We start from the raw sequence: 14,173 nt of genomic DNA, 5'->3' as shown, positions 1-14,173 counted from the left end.
TTCCGTGATCAGAGAGCAAGCAGCTGCTGCCATTCTGCCTTACCGTAGCGAGCCTTGATTCAACTCTTGTCCATTTGCTCTGCCTTTATCTGTGTGCAGGATGGCATGCTGGACCGGCATGAATTCCTGACGTGGGTCCTTGAGTGCTTCGAGAAGATACGGTCAGGAGAAGATGAATTTCTCAAAATGCTCCTACCCTTGCTGCTACGGGTAAGAAATACCTGCTGTTTTAGGAGGGCTCTGACTTGTCTGTTGTCAGTCCCCTCCAGACTGCCTAAGGCATGATGAGCTGTTTTGCACTGTGAATGCTGGAGAATGTCCTCCTGCTAGAGCATCGTTCTTAGCTGATGCAAGGAAACCTTTTTGAGTCCTGCTTTTTTCTGTTACTCCTTTATCCCGTTTCCCTGCATTAGACCTGGCAATCCCTGTCCATCTCATAATTGTGATAGTGGGACTCCTGGTACTCATCGTGCACCTCTACATGGAAACTGCTTTTCTTTCTTTCTCTCTTTTTGTCACAATAGATTTTAGATAGACTCTTGAAGCCCTGGGGAGGCTGGGTGTGGGTACATTTTGATGCATGGATTCATTGTCATAGGAGAGCATTTAAGGAGTTTCCCTGATGCTTAGTAGCTAGGGGGTGGTAGATGATGCCAAGGTGCACTGTGTAAAGGGACTGTCTCTATAAGGCAGTGCTATGCTGTATTCAGCTTTGGGAGGATAAAGGGTTTCCTCCATGTTGCTTGTAATGAGGACTTTTTATTTTTTTATCCTACTCTTCCCTACAGTACTCTGGAGAGTTTGTGCAGTCTGCGTACCTGTCCAGACGTCTGGCCTACTTCTGCACCCGCAGGCTTGCTATGCAGCTGGATGGTGCTGGTGGGCACCCACCCCACATCCTGTCTACGCAGACGGGGAATGCTCTTCCTTCAACTCCCACCCCTCAGCCAGCTGCCGGGAATCCTCCTCCCAGCCCTTTCAGTGACTTACTTCTGTGCCCTCAGCACCGGCCAGTGGTATATGGACTCAGCTGCATCCTTCAGGTAGGTCCGAGTAGTAGCTGATGACAGCAGGGTCAGCAGGAACAGTTCATATTGTATGCCATTGCAGAAAAGATCATTACGGCTTGAGACAATAACTTCCTGAGTATAGAAGTTTCAAGCCATGACTGTCGAAGTGTAAGTACTTGCTGATGTATTAAGAGAGTTTGGTATCAGACTTCAGTGCTGTAGCAATGTCCTTGACTGAATTACGTAAGGAAAAATGGGTTGGAACAGAGCCTTTTGCTCTATTCACATGTGCCTCAGATGCCTGGGAATGCTTTGCAGAAGAGAAAGCAAGGGGGGGGAAAAAGGGACGTTTCGCCTAACGTAGTGTGTGTCATTTAAAAAGTTGTCGTCTAGGAGAGGAAGTTACACCAGACATGAAGAAGAGCACATGATAATTTTGTGAGCTCTTCAAAAGAAAAACAAAACAACAACGACAAAAACATGCAACTGCCAAAACAACAACAACCCTCCAAAAAAAAAAACAACCAACCCCACGCACTTTTATGTATGGAAGAACTTTAACTGTTTAGCCAGACCACTTTCCTCAGAAACGATGGCAGACTAAGAAAAGTGACTCTGAACTTACAGTCCTTATACTTGGAATTGAATAAGCCATAGGTTGCAGTAAAAGGGCGAGGATGCTGAAGCCTTACTGGTAGATGTTTGAAGGGCAAGTGCTGTTGTGTCACTGTGGGACGCAGTCCAGACCATGCTTGTGTCAGAGGGAGATAGGTGAGTTCTGTTCAGTGTGTTTTTTCATGGCTGTGTTTTTCTCCTTCAAGAGAAGAGTGACTAAGTCAGGTAGATCCGTGTGCAAGCACTGGAGATTGCCCCTTCCAGGAGCATGCTGAAGCAGAGAAGATTCCAGAGAGTGCAGGATGGAGCAGGAGCTGGAGAGGAAGAGTGCACAGAGCTTGGGAACCTGCAGCTCAACAGAAAAATTGAGATCAAGGAGCCCTGACAGGATCAAGAAGCAGCCTGCCAGCTCTCAAACAGGATAGAAAGAAAATTCCTAGGGTACAGCTGGCTAGAAGTAAGATTGCCTCTGCAAGGGCCTAGAGAGCAAGGTGGGGGTTATAAATCACCCCTTTGTATTTGTGTTAAGCCTTACTTAGTCACTTTCAATTTAAAACATTATTCTTCTGGTTTATGGTAAAACATGACTTCCTGAATATAAAAATCCTTTCTGGGGGAAGCTCGCTTTAGAGAAAATATAGGAGCGTATACATCTCAGATTTGGCTGATCTGGGGTCTGAACAGCCTGCTTAAAAAGTTCAAATTGGTTAATGATGATCGGATTATTTTTATAGTATGTATCAGAAGAGCCCTTCTGAGAGAAGATGCACAGATTTTCTGTCTGCAGACAGTAGATGAGGCTAAGGCGCAGTAAGATCTAGTGGCTGGAGCTGGGTGAAGTCGGGCTGGAAACAGATGCGTTTCTATCAGTGTATGTAATTAACCTTTGCTCAAATGTCCCAGAGAGATGATAGATTCTTTGGTTTGAGCATTTGTAGCAGCCTTGGTTGTCCATCTTAACGTCTGGTTCCTCATGACCCAGAAGCTGGAGAGGTGTATGCTAGGAATCATTCAGTGAAGATTTGTGTTTGTGGGTGTCTGTACAAGATCAAAAAAGAATGAAAACGTGTAATAGTATTGATATTATAATATACATATAGTTATTAAAAAACATAGTATAATGAGTTAGGGGCTGTTGACTCATATTTCTTCTCACGCTTTGCTGATTTACAGTCCGCATCAAGAGTAATGTAAATGCTGCTCCTGGGCCAGGAGGGTCGGACTGTGCATTGACAGTGCGAGTCATAGGAAAATAAGGTCTGTTTGTAAGAAGCTGGGAGCTCTGCAGCAACGTGTTGATGCTTTTGGATAACATGGAACTCTGCTCCTGGCTTCTTAAGCATACCTGGACTAAGACATTTAATACGGCAAAAATACTGCTCTACTCCCTTCTACTCTTGTATGGTCTGAAGAGTCTTTCAAAGCTTAGAACAACCACAAAAAAAAACCCACAAACCAAAACAGTAAATACGTGCACAAGATGATGAATGTCTGGGCGGTAGAATAAACGAGTGTCTCTTTTTGTAGAAAGTAATTTAATTTTGACTGTTTTGACATTAATTTGCTGAATGATACTCATTTTTCTGTCTGTTGCAGAGTATAATTTTGTGTTGCCCAAGCGCCCTTGTGTGGCATTACTCATTGACTGATAGCAGGATAAAGACTGGTTCCCCACTGGATCACCTGCCCATAGCCCCGTCGAACTTGCCTATGCCAGGAGGGAATTCAGCCTTTACACAGCAGGTGAGCAGCCTTCAGAACAGGGAGAGCTGGTGCTCCAGGCTAATAGCTGCATCGTAGCTCTTTCAAGATTTTCTTTTCACGTTGTGTGATAAGCGCGGTCAGAGGTGCTCCCTCACTCCCCAGGAATTAACTGCTCCCGTTCTACCATAAGCAAGATAGTGGTGTACTTGGAAGATGGGCAAAATCTAACGTCAAGTGGAGCTACTGTCATGTTCTTTGTTTTCTGATAATTTTTTACACAGGACTTCTAAGGCATCCTCTTGGATGTTTACGCAAGTCTATTGCTTTTAGGTTCGGGCGAAGCTCCGTGAAATTGAGCAGCAGATAAAAGAGCGTGGCCAGGCTGTGGAGGTTCGTTGGTCGTTTGACAAGTGCCAAGAAACCACAGCAGGTAACTTGCTGTAGGTTTAAGTTTTTCTGCCATGTTCCATATGTTACCCTGAGAAGTTTCCTGTCTGTTTCTTTGTTTTTCATACCTGCTGGCATTGGTGTTCACTGTCAACAGTGAAGAGAACCAAATGGCTCGTTTTCTTTCCAGTGCAAAATCTTGCATGGGTCAGTTTCCCTGGGTATAGTGCAAGTGTCTATTATTGGAAACTGGAAGTGCGTACCAGAGAACTGTAGTCCTGTATACGTGCCATGCTTTAATGTTTTCCCCCAACATCTGCTGTTGGCTATGGATAGTCAGGATATTAAGCTAGATGGACCCTTGCCTGACTGGTACAGCTTTCTTCAGGCAGTCTCCTGAGCAGTGAGCTCATATAAACTGTTTTGTTCAAGAGTTGTAGCAGTTGCCAAACATGAATTTCTTTTGTCTTCTCTTCCAGGTTTCACTATTGGCCGTGTCTTGCACACTTTAGAAGTTCTGGATAGTCACAGCTTTGAAAGATCTGACTTCAGCAATTCTTTGGATTCCTTATATAACAGGATATTTGGGCTGGGTCCAACCAAAGACAGTCATGAGGTACCTTGGGACTTTGCATCTGGGCCCTGGTCCCGGATGTGGCTGTGTTCTTGTTTATGTTCCCTGGTTACTGTCCTGTGTCTGGAGATCATTGACGAGGTAGCGGCCTATGGCCGAGAGATGTGATCCCCACTGAAAAGTATTTTGTGCAGCCGTAAGTTAGGGAGGTGCTAAAGTTAGAACAGGGGGAGTCTGCGCACTAGTCTAAGTCTATGCTAAGAAATGTGCATAAGCCTGAGACAGTCCCCACAGCTGGCTGAAGAGAGTGAACAATTTATGATGGATAGGGCCACAGAGCAACTAGTGCTCTGTTGGTTCCTAGAGGTGAGCTGCAAGGCTGGTAGTTTGAGTATTTGGTATAATGCTGTTGAGAAACTGTGTTTCACTGTGTGAAGATTGTCACAAAGATTGACACTTCATAGATGTGCTGCTGAAGGAGATTATTTTCTGAAGCAACACAAGCCTGCAGTATTGTCAAAGGCTGTGTTTCACCTCATGTCACAAAGCGGAGTCAAACAGACAAAGCAGGAAGACTTCACCTTGACGTCTGTGGTGCACGTTAGGAAGAGGAGGATGTAGCAGACTTCAGGCTGTGCTTTAGCTCTTGGTTACATCCAACCTGAGGCCTTAGGGCTGCTCACCTTTTTTGTTTGAGTCCCATTCTCACAATAGTGCTTGTGTCTCCCCAGATCTCCCCAGATGATGATGCAGTGGTGGCCTTGCTGTGTGAATGGGCTGTCAGCTACAAACGCTCTGGACGCCACAGGGCTATGGTCGTGGCCAAACTCCTGGAGAAGCGCCAAGCAGAGATAGAGGCTGAGGTACGTTCTTATTCTTGGAAAGCTAGCAGCAGTAAAGCAGAGCAGAGGTTAACTAACTTCAGATTGTTGCAACAGTGAAAGGCCAAGGCAGATCAGCACAACGTCTCTTAACACTGGTACTGTGAATTACGGTGTTTGCTCCGTCTAACCCAAAGTAGGTCATAAATGTTGCTTTGTGTGTATTCCATTTCTTGGATGATTCTGAAGACAGGTGCTCGTGGTGCAGAAGTCCTGGCCTACTTAGAGACTATGAAGCAGCTTACAGAAACCTATGTGGGGGCTTTCCCAAAGTGCAAGCTAGGAATAATGTAGTGAAGGCTTCTTTTTTGAGTTTATGGACATAGAGTTTCTCCTCTGGGACAGTGGTTGGTACTTTTGTCTGTTTCTACAGAGATGTGGGGACTCTGAAGTCGTGGATGAGAAGGGCTCCATTTCCTCAGGATCCCTCTCGGCAGCCAGTGCTCCTGTCTTTCAGGATGTCCTTATGCAGTTCCTTGACACTCAAGCTCCTATGCTAAGTATGTAATAAGAACTTGTGCTCTCCCAGTTTCTAGCTTTCCCTCTTCTGCAAACTGTGAACTAGCATGCTATTCTATATCTAAATCCATTCTATATGTAAGTACCCAGATTCTCTCTCTGGCTTCCTTGCAATCCAGAGCATATCCTGGGGAGGGAGGGATAGCAGCCTGGAGGGCCAGGTGGCAGGATGATAGTGCAGAAGTACCTCTGTTAACAGAGTGTTGGCCAAGAATAAATGAGTATAAGCTAACCTGGAATTGATTCAGGCTGAGAACTAGAGGACGATTTCTAACTAGTAGGTGACAAAACTCTGGAATAACCTGTTGGTGTAAATACTGCAAATGGATAAACTAACGGGGGCAGGATTCAGTTCTGAATGATGCGGGGATCTGTGGTTTGCATACCCAGGAATGGTACCTCCAGTCTAAAATCCCATGACGCTGGTCTGTGATACTAACTGGAGAGGTTTTCACTTAATTGCCAGCTGTTGAAGGTGGGTTTTCTGGTTCTAGCTTCTGGTATAATCTCAGAACTATGTATCAGTCGCTTACTACGTTGAGATCTCTAGAAACACATTTTCTGACTCTAGGTTAGGTGGCTTTTTAGTTTTACAGAAGAGCTCTGATAAGTACTGACCGTCTCTGCTGTCCTTTCAGCTGATCCTGGGAAGGAAAATGAGAAGGTGGAATTTTTTAACCTGGTGCTGCTATTCTGTGAGCTAATCCGACACGATGTCTTCTCTCACAACATCTACATGTGCACACTCATCTCCCGGGGTGATCTTGCCATGGATTCTCATGGGCCTCGCCCACCCTCACCCTTTGATGACCCTGCTGAGGAGCATGACAGGAAGGAGACAGAGGGTAACAGTGGCATCAAGCTAGAGGTGAGAATACAGGCACCATAGCTCTCATATGTGCTGTTTCCCTTGGTTATACTTTCCCGTTTTTACCAGTTTTGCAGCCTCCTTGCTATTACCTGCTGGAGAATGTACCAGTGACTTATGCTTTTCATTCCCCTGAGCTATTTCCTTACCACTTCAGTTGCAAAAATAGAAGGCTGTGTTCTAAGTGTGTGGAAAGGTCCTGCAGAATGTAAAGGGGCAGACAGGAAAATCTTGCTCTGCTCAGAGCTGAGCAGCGTAGCATAAACTGCTGTGCAAGGCCTGTAGGTGATGTCAGGTGTTTGTAGTGTATTTAATTCCAGCTGGGTTTCTTTTGGGAGGTGCTATGGGTGTTGGCATTGCCCAACGTGGAAGTGGGGTGCTGCAGTAAATGAATCCTGTCTTGTTCACTGGTGTATCAGTGAGGTGTAAAGCTGCTCTGTCTGTTCCCAGGACACAGGTCTTTCTGAGCCCATGGACATTGACCACAACTCCAGTGCGCTCTTTGATGACATGGAGAAGACAGATTTTTCGGTATGTGTCTGCATTCTCCAGCTGCTTCTCAGTAAGTAGGTCAGTGTGTTGTACTGCGACCAGGGACGGCAGGTGCCTCACTTTTGTGTGAGTGCTCTCTCTCTACTGCAGAGCCAGCGTGCTGGAAGTGGCTAGCTTGTAAGGCAGCTGACGCTGTAAAAAGGTTCATATAATCTGTTCAGGTAAGTCAGAATGACTCAGGTTCTATCAATCAGAGTCAGTCCCTGTCACTCCTGGGATTTTAATTATCTTCTGTCCACTGCCAGCCCAGGATTTGGGCTGGGTAGGAAATGAGCTGCTTGGAAGTGGGTTGGAAATGGATGACCATAATAGCACCTGGAGTCTGAGGGTGGCCAGGTGCTGTTGGCAGGGAGTTTCTTGATCCCATGAGAAAAGACACAGGTCTGCTGTCATTGTACTGTGTGGCCTTCAATACTTTTTCAGCTTCACAGTTCTTCATGATATTTGTGGGCGTAGATCATAATTGCAGAATGCTTTGAAGTACTTAATTTGTAATAAAAATAATTTGTGGTGATTGAAAATTCATGACTACCTACTTTCTTCCACCTGTTAATGGATTTTCAAAGTACTTGCTAGGCAGGTGTGATGCAGAGAGCTATATTGTTTTCCCAAGATCCTTACCTCTTCCGTGGAGGTGATTGCTCCCAAAATCCTGAGGTGTGGTTATTTATTTCCTCTTTTTTATTATGCAATATAAAATTTGAACCAGAAGCAGAAATGGAAATAGTGTCTTAGCACAGTGCCTTAGGTCAGTGCCCTAAGATCTGGATGTTTCCTACCCTCCCTCTTCCTGCTCCTTTTAGGCCTGAGCAAATGTGGCTTTTTTGCATTCCCATGTTCCCTAAATGCTTTTTTAAAAAATCTTTTTATGCTTCCCTAGATGTTTTCTCCACCAATGCATTGCGAATCTAAAGCCAGCCCTTCCCCTGAGAAACCGGATCCTGAAAAGGAAGCAAAACCTCTGCTGAAGGACAAGTCTGCAGAAGGAATGCTAGCATCTCTGTACGACCAGCCTCGGCACATCCAGTATGCAACACACTTTCCTATTCCTCAGGTATGAGACCTGCTCATAACCCCTCTCCTGCTGCTGTCTTGTGCTCCAGTCATGCGGCTGCTGTGTTTCCCTGCTGCACTGTTGTAAGTCGAGCTGACTGGCGTTGAACCTGATGTCTTTCAGTACTGGGTGGGTGAGGAGCACAGTCGTGCTTTACTGCACTGCTGCAGGAGAGTGATCTACTTAAGGTGTCTCTTTGCTTACTCCCAGAACAACTTCTGAGATGAAGCTTTCTTTTTGCTTTTAAGAGGTCCAGATGTGAAATGAGATTAAGGCATTCAGCCTGATAGTTGCTAATGGAGTTCTCTCTCGGTTTCCCAGGAGGAGTCATGCAGTCACGAATGTAACCAACGGTTGGTAGTTCTTTTTGGGGTCGGAAAACAACGGGACGATGCTCGGCATACAATCAAGAAAATAACCAAAGACATTCTAAAAGTTTTAAACAGAAAGAGCACTGCAGAGACAGGTCAGTATTGTTTGAGCCACTCCTTTTTGAAAAAGGAGCCTTTCCACTTGGCTGCCTCCTTTGTCTGGAGTCTCACAATGGAAGGATTTCATGTAATCTACAGTGCCTGGTTGGCTGTATCAGTCACTGACAGTCTGGAATGGTGCTCTAATCTCAAATATACCAAGCAGCAAGTAAGAAGATCGATTTCCTTCTGACTCCATACGTTTAATTGAACTTATTTTCTTCAGAGGGCAATTAAGTCATAGCAAGTACAGAGCGAGACCCTGGCCAAAACATAGAATTTTCAAACTTTTTTTTTCTTCCACTTAGATCTTTGCACAGAAGCAAAGAGAACTTTGCCTATGAATGTTAGGCAAAAACCTTGATTAATTGTATTATGCTGGTATGCTTGGAGATTGGTAGATTTGGTTAGCTGTGTCAGTATCCATAGAAAAAATCTAATTTCTATCAGTTGAGAATCTGGCTACTTTTTTTTTTTCCTCTCTTGGTTAGTATGATTCCTGAAAGGCAACTTGAAAGTGGCATAAGGAAGATTCTTTAAAACATGAGATGCTCTGACAAATTTTGAGGCAGAACCATCTCCAGTCTAGAATAGCTGTTCTCAGCAGGGAGTCAGCGTTACTTTCTCTCCTGATTTAGATGTATCTTCCCTCTCCAAGGAGTACCTTCACTTGGGATAAACTAGGTGTTAATCATGCTGTCATTTTCAGTCTAGGAACTCCTCCCTCAACAATTTATTGTTTTGAATTCAGGATGGTCCTTATCTTAAGGATGGGGACTCAGGCTCTTTGGCTGTGCTCCTTGACAGGGGCTGGTCTTGCTGAGGGACTGGCAGGTGTTGTTTGATGTGTAGTCCTCTTCTGATGAGGAAGGTAGCCTAATGCTGTTTGCTGGTCCTCCTAACTTTGCTAGGTGGAGAGGAAGGCCAGAAGAGGAAAAAGAGCAAGCCAGAAGCATTTCCGACAGCTGAAGATATTTTTGCAAAGTTCCAGCACCTTTCTCACTTTGATCAGCACCAAGTCACGTCTCAGGTATGAAACTTTTAAAGACTGCTGTCTTCCTTGGGTCCTGATTGTGTCCCTTTTTATTACTGAGGGCAGCTTCCTCGAGGGGAAAAAAGGATGGAACTGCTGAGGGACTTCTGCAAGGGAAGATAGTACTGTGTGTCGTCTTGCGCTTGCAGGTATCTCGCAATGTCTTGGAACAGATCACCAGCTTTGCCTTGGGAATGTCCTACCACCTGCCTCTGGTACAGCACGTGCAGTTCATCTTTGACTTGATGGAGTATTCACTCAATATCAGTGGTCTTATCGACTTTGCCATCCAGGTAAGCGCAGTGTGCTTAAGCATTTAATGGGATCGGTTCATCAGCTGAAAGGCAGAAGATCTGTGCTGTGATGCTTGTGTCATGGAGGTGGTCAGATTAGGTGGTCATTGTGGTGCTCCTGGGCTGCAGCTGTTTGGAATAAGTTGTTTGTGGCAGGTAGTCTCACATGTCCCTTGGGGGGATTATTCTTCCGGAGACTTCAGGATTGTCTTCAAAGGTTTTGCATTGCATCTCTGTTCCTGGCTGCAGCAAGGCCTGGTTCTGAGTGAGAAAGGGGGATGTCTTTCTCTGGCAAGCCTCCTGCCTTTCTCCCTTGGAAGGATCCTTGGCACGTGGCAATGCAGACTGCCTTCTGGATCCTGCTAAAATTCTGTTGCTGTTTTTGCAGGCTGTGACACTTGTCTTTTGAAGCCTTGCTATGACTGCTGATGAAATTGAGGTTATTAGCCTTTAAAAGGGAGGATCTCCCTCCACAAAGTAATTTGTGCTGGACAGAAGTACTAAAAAAGCTGCCTGCTACAATCTGTGGCCATAAACCAATCTCCTTCTGACACGCAAGCACTGACAGGCCCTTTGTGAGACATTGTGCCTAAATATTGAGCACTAACTGTTCCAGGGTTATATTTCTAGGCAGAAAGTGCCTGCCAGTCCCTCTTCCTGGCAGGCCCTATAGGCTGTGGGTGTCGTGTGCCTGCTCCATCTCTGACCATACCTTACCCCTGTGGCTGTTGAAGGGTTTTTCTGTCATTGGGTGCAGTTGCTGAATGAACTGAGCGTGGTGGAGGCAGAACTGCTGTTGAAATCCTCCGACCTTGTTGGCAGCTACACCACCAGCTTGTGCCTGTGCATCGTGGCTGTGCTGCGGCACTACCACTCCTGCCTTATACTGAACCAGGACCAGATGGCTCAGGTCTTTGAAGGGTAAGGGAATACTCCCCGCACCACATGGAAGGGGATTGTAAGGGGCAGGGATATATCTGCGTTCTAAAAGGTAGCAACATTGCGTCTGAGGGTTCAGCTCACAGAATTTGAGGGGAAAGGGATATGTTACCCAGTGAGCACTGTTGCTGTGGGCTCTGTGTGATGAGATGAGGATATTCCTTCAGATTTTCTTTTTGTGTTGCTGCAGCTTTTTTTCTTTCTATGCAGTCTGTGTGGGGTAGTGAAACACGGCATGAACCGCTCAGATGGCTCCTCGGCAGAGCGCTGTATCCTGGCCTATCTCTATGACCTGTATACCTCCTGCAGTCACCTGAAAAGTAAATTTGGGGAGCTTTTCAGGTGAGTCTGAGGCAGGTGGAGTGCAGCGGGTGCCTGTGAGTATAGAACATCGGTGTAAGCTTTGCTTGTCATCTTGTTTGATGGGATTGTCCCTGAGATCCTCTCACTGGGGGCTGGAAGTCTTGGGAGGAGTGCTGGTTTTGCAGGCAGCGATGACCCAGTGCATTACCTTGGCTGTTAGATCTTCGGGTTCTTTGTTAAATTGCCTTCCGCAGTACCCTGCGCTTCCACAGGTCTGTTCTTACTCCACTCCTAGAGTATAGAAGCAGAGAAGTCTTTTCCTGCCAAACTCTGCTGCGTTTGAGCCAAAAGTCTTGGCTGACCAAGCAGATGATCCTAAAGGTTGCTCTTTGCTCACGCTCAGCTCCCTGGTAATCTTTGGGCCACTTCTGAACCTTTGCTTGGTTCTGGGTTCGTTCCTGTGCTGTTCTCCACTCCTTGGCCTTGTTCTGCCCCTGTTGGCTCTTCAGGTTCCATCCTGCTGATATTTCCCCATCTCTGGTCTGTCCTGTGGGCTCTGTAGCCTTCTGTCCTGTGCTTTCTCTTGGGAACTGTCCCCCGGCAGCTCCCTGTGGGACTCCTTGGCAGCACAGAGATGGAATCCACCAGTCTCTCTGGCTCTTTACTCAGGTGATCCTGTGAGCGGGCAATTGACCTCAACAGGTCTGTTTCCCCATACAGTGCTTCACTCTGTCTTCTTCCACAGCCCTTGCTCCCTATTAGTGTTTCCTGAGCAGGTATACAGCAGGGATGTCTAACCCTAGGTAGTACCCGTGTTAAGGGGCTGTGAGAGTTACTTGGGCCTTCGTGTCAGCTGGCTAGGCTCCTGGCTGCCGAGCACCTTTGAAGTTTCTCTCTTGACAAAATTGAGAGCAGGAGGAATTGCACTGGAGCTCTTTGCAGGAGCCATCACACATAAGGGAATGAGAAACATGATATTGGTGTAACTGAATTCTCAAAAGCTATTCAGCAAGGCCTTAAATGGCCACAGATAAAAGGGAATATCCTCTTGCAGGCAAACAATAGGTTAGAGATTGATACAAAGAGTAGGAAAAAGTTTCTTTTTGAGGGTGATCCCTCTCTGAAGAAGCCCTGCAGGATTCTGTTAGTGCTTGTGTTGTTCAGCGTATCAAAGGCTGTATGAGTGGCGACATCAAAACTTTTCATATAACTGTTAATCAGCATATAAAATTGAAGGTGCCTGCAAGTTAGTGGGGCCCAGTGATCATGACTGGATGATAAACTCACAGATGAAGCTCAGCGTCATTGTAAAAACAGCGCACGTAGGATTGTCCTCACTGCCTTGCAAACTCTACATAGTGACGGATATATGGTACTAATCAGATGAACTGTCTTGTACTTGTAGTAGATATGTCAATAAAAATATTCTCTGAATGTTCAGTAGCAGACAAAAAGCAAATTAAATGTTAGGTATAGTTTCGAAAGGAATGGAGAACAGAACAGAGGCCGTCACTAAGCCACAATATAAATCACGGTGCGACTGTGCCTTGTGGTTTTGGGCACCTGATGCCAAAAAGCATGTGGTGGACTTAAGTCTAAAGGATGGTGAGTGGATGGATGACCAGTGGTTTGGAATTACATATCTACGAGGAACTGCTTGGTAGAGTGGGTCTCCTCCCTGTAGAAGAGAACTGAGGGGAATTGACAGAAGTTTTGGTTCATATGGAAAAGAAACTGAGTATTCAATATGTCTTATATTAAAAGCACAAAAAGATATGATTAGAAAATAACAAGGGGTAGGTTCAGAGCAAAAGAATGAACTTCATTGTTCTCATAGTTACCCATGGAACCCGTTCCATGTTGTAAACGCCAAAAATCTGCTGAATTCGAAAAGCAGGTGGACAAATTTGTAGGAGGATAATCTGTTGAGGTGAGTGTTACCTCTAACTCTGAAGGTTTCTGAGCCATAAATTGCAGCAGAGTCGGGAAGGATGCTGGGGCACTATTGCCACATACCTTCCTTGTTCTTAAGCTTTTATCTGGGCATCGACTGTCTTGGCACCGAAGTCTGAGCTAGGCGTTGCTCTAGCCTGACCTGGAATGCCCATTCTCGTGCTATGTTCGCTGAGCCCTGCCCCCAGTAACTTCCAGGTGCTTCCTGAAGAAAGAACCGTCCTCAGTCTTGTGGGAGAGTCTTTCTCATACAAACTGATCTTGAATCCCCACACGTTCTTGCCCAGGGCTGGGTTTATCTTACACAGGATTGCTTTGCTTATCGGAGTTCAGTAGAAGCAGGGTGTTTGTTTCTAATCTCTCTTTCCTATCCCGTTTAGTGACTTCTGCTCCAAGGTGAAGAACACAATCTACTGCAATGTTGAACCATCTGACTCCAACATGCTCTGGGAACCAGAGTTCATGATTGACACTATTGAAAATCCATCTGCACATAACTTTACGTACACCAACCTGGGCAAGAGCCTCAATGAAAATCCAGCCAACCGCTACAGTTTTGTCTGTAATGCACTTATGCATGTGTGTGTGGGGCACCATGACCCAGACAGGTGAGTGGCAGAGCTTTCATCGTTCTATTGAGACAGTAACTGTTTTAGGTGAGGGTAAGAAAGCTAGTAGCCCTTGCTTGGCTGTCTTGGGGTGACAGGAAGGAGGAGCCAAAGCTGGGCTGCCTTAGAGAATCACTGACCTAACTGTGTGCATGAGAAGCAACACCAACCCTCTGCTTTTTTGTTATTTATATATTTAACAGGGTGAATGACATTGCTATCCTGTGTGCTGAGCTGACTGGCTACTGCAAGTCTCTAAGTGCCGAGTGGCTGGGTGTGCTCAAAGCTTTGTGTTGTTCCTCCAATAACGGGACCTGTGGATTCAATGATCTCCTCTGCAACGTTGATGCAAGTGCAAACATTCAAAAGGGGGAACGGAACTGAAGCAGGAGTGGAGGGATCCATCGGGA

General features: G+C 45.8%; 1 protein-coding gene across 2 annotated transcripts in view; it reads left to right on the top strand.

The window, feature by feature from the left end:
• MED12 (mediator complex subunit 12) overlaps positions 1 to 14,173 on the top strand; it is a 37,310-nt gene that overhangs the window by 5,065 nt on the left and 18,072 nt on the right. For both annotated transcript variants that reach the window (XM_083797911.1, XM_083797910.1), the window contains exons 6-22: positions 100 to 210; positions 789 to 1,043; positions 3,222 to 3,368; positions 3,660 to 3,759; positions 4,196 to 4,332; positions 5,022 to 5,153; positions 5,545 to 5,671; positions 6,329 to 6,558; positions 7,009 to 7,089; positions 7,991 to 8,164; positions 8,486 to 8,630; positions 9,546 to 9,664; positions 9,817 to 9,960; positions 10,718 to 10,881; positions 11,110 to 11,241; positions 13,536 to 13,763; positions 13,967 to 14,111. In XM_083797911.1, coding sequence (XP_083654037.1) covers positions 100 to 210; positions 789 to 1,043; positions 3,222 to 3,368; positions 3,660 to 3,759; positions 4,196 to 4,332; positions 5,022 to 5,153; positions 5,545 to 5,671; positions 6,329 to 6,558; positions 7,009 to 7,089; positions 7,991 to 8,164; positions 8,486 to 8,630; positions 9,546 to 9,664; positions 9,817 to 9,960; positions 10,718 to 10,881; positions 11,110 to 11,241; positions 13,536 to 13,763; positions 13,967 to 14,111 — 2,571 coding nt within the window. The remainder of the gene's footprint in view (positions 1 to 99; positions 211 to 788; positions 1,044 to 3,221; positions 3,369 to 3,659; positions 3,760 to 4,195; positions 4,333 to 5,021; positions 5,154 to 5,544; positions 5,672 to 6,328; positions 6,559 to 7,008; positions 7,090 to 7,990; positions 8,165 to 8,485; positions 8,631 to 9,545; positions 9,665 to 9,816; positions 9,961 to 10,717; positions 10,882 to 11,109; positions 11,242 to 13,535; positions 13,764 to 13,966; positions 14,112 to 14,173) is intronic.

This window comes from Anser anser (genome assembly GCF_964211835.1).
Source record: "Anser anser genome assembly, chromosome: 13".
In the NCBI taxonomy this organism is placed as follows: domain Eukaryota; kingdom Metazoa; phylum Chordata; class Aves; order Anseriformes; family Anatidae; genus Anser; species Anser anser.
This window is presented reverse-complemented; position numbering and strand designations above follow the sequence as displayed.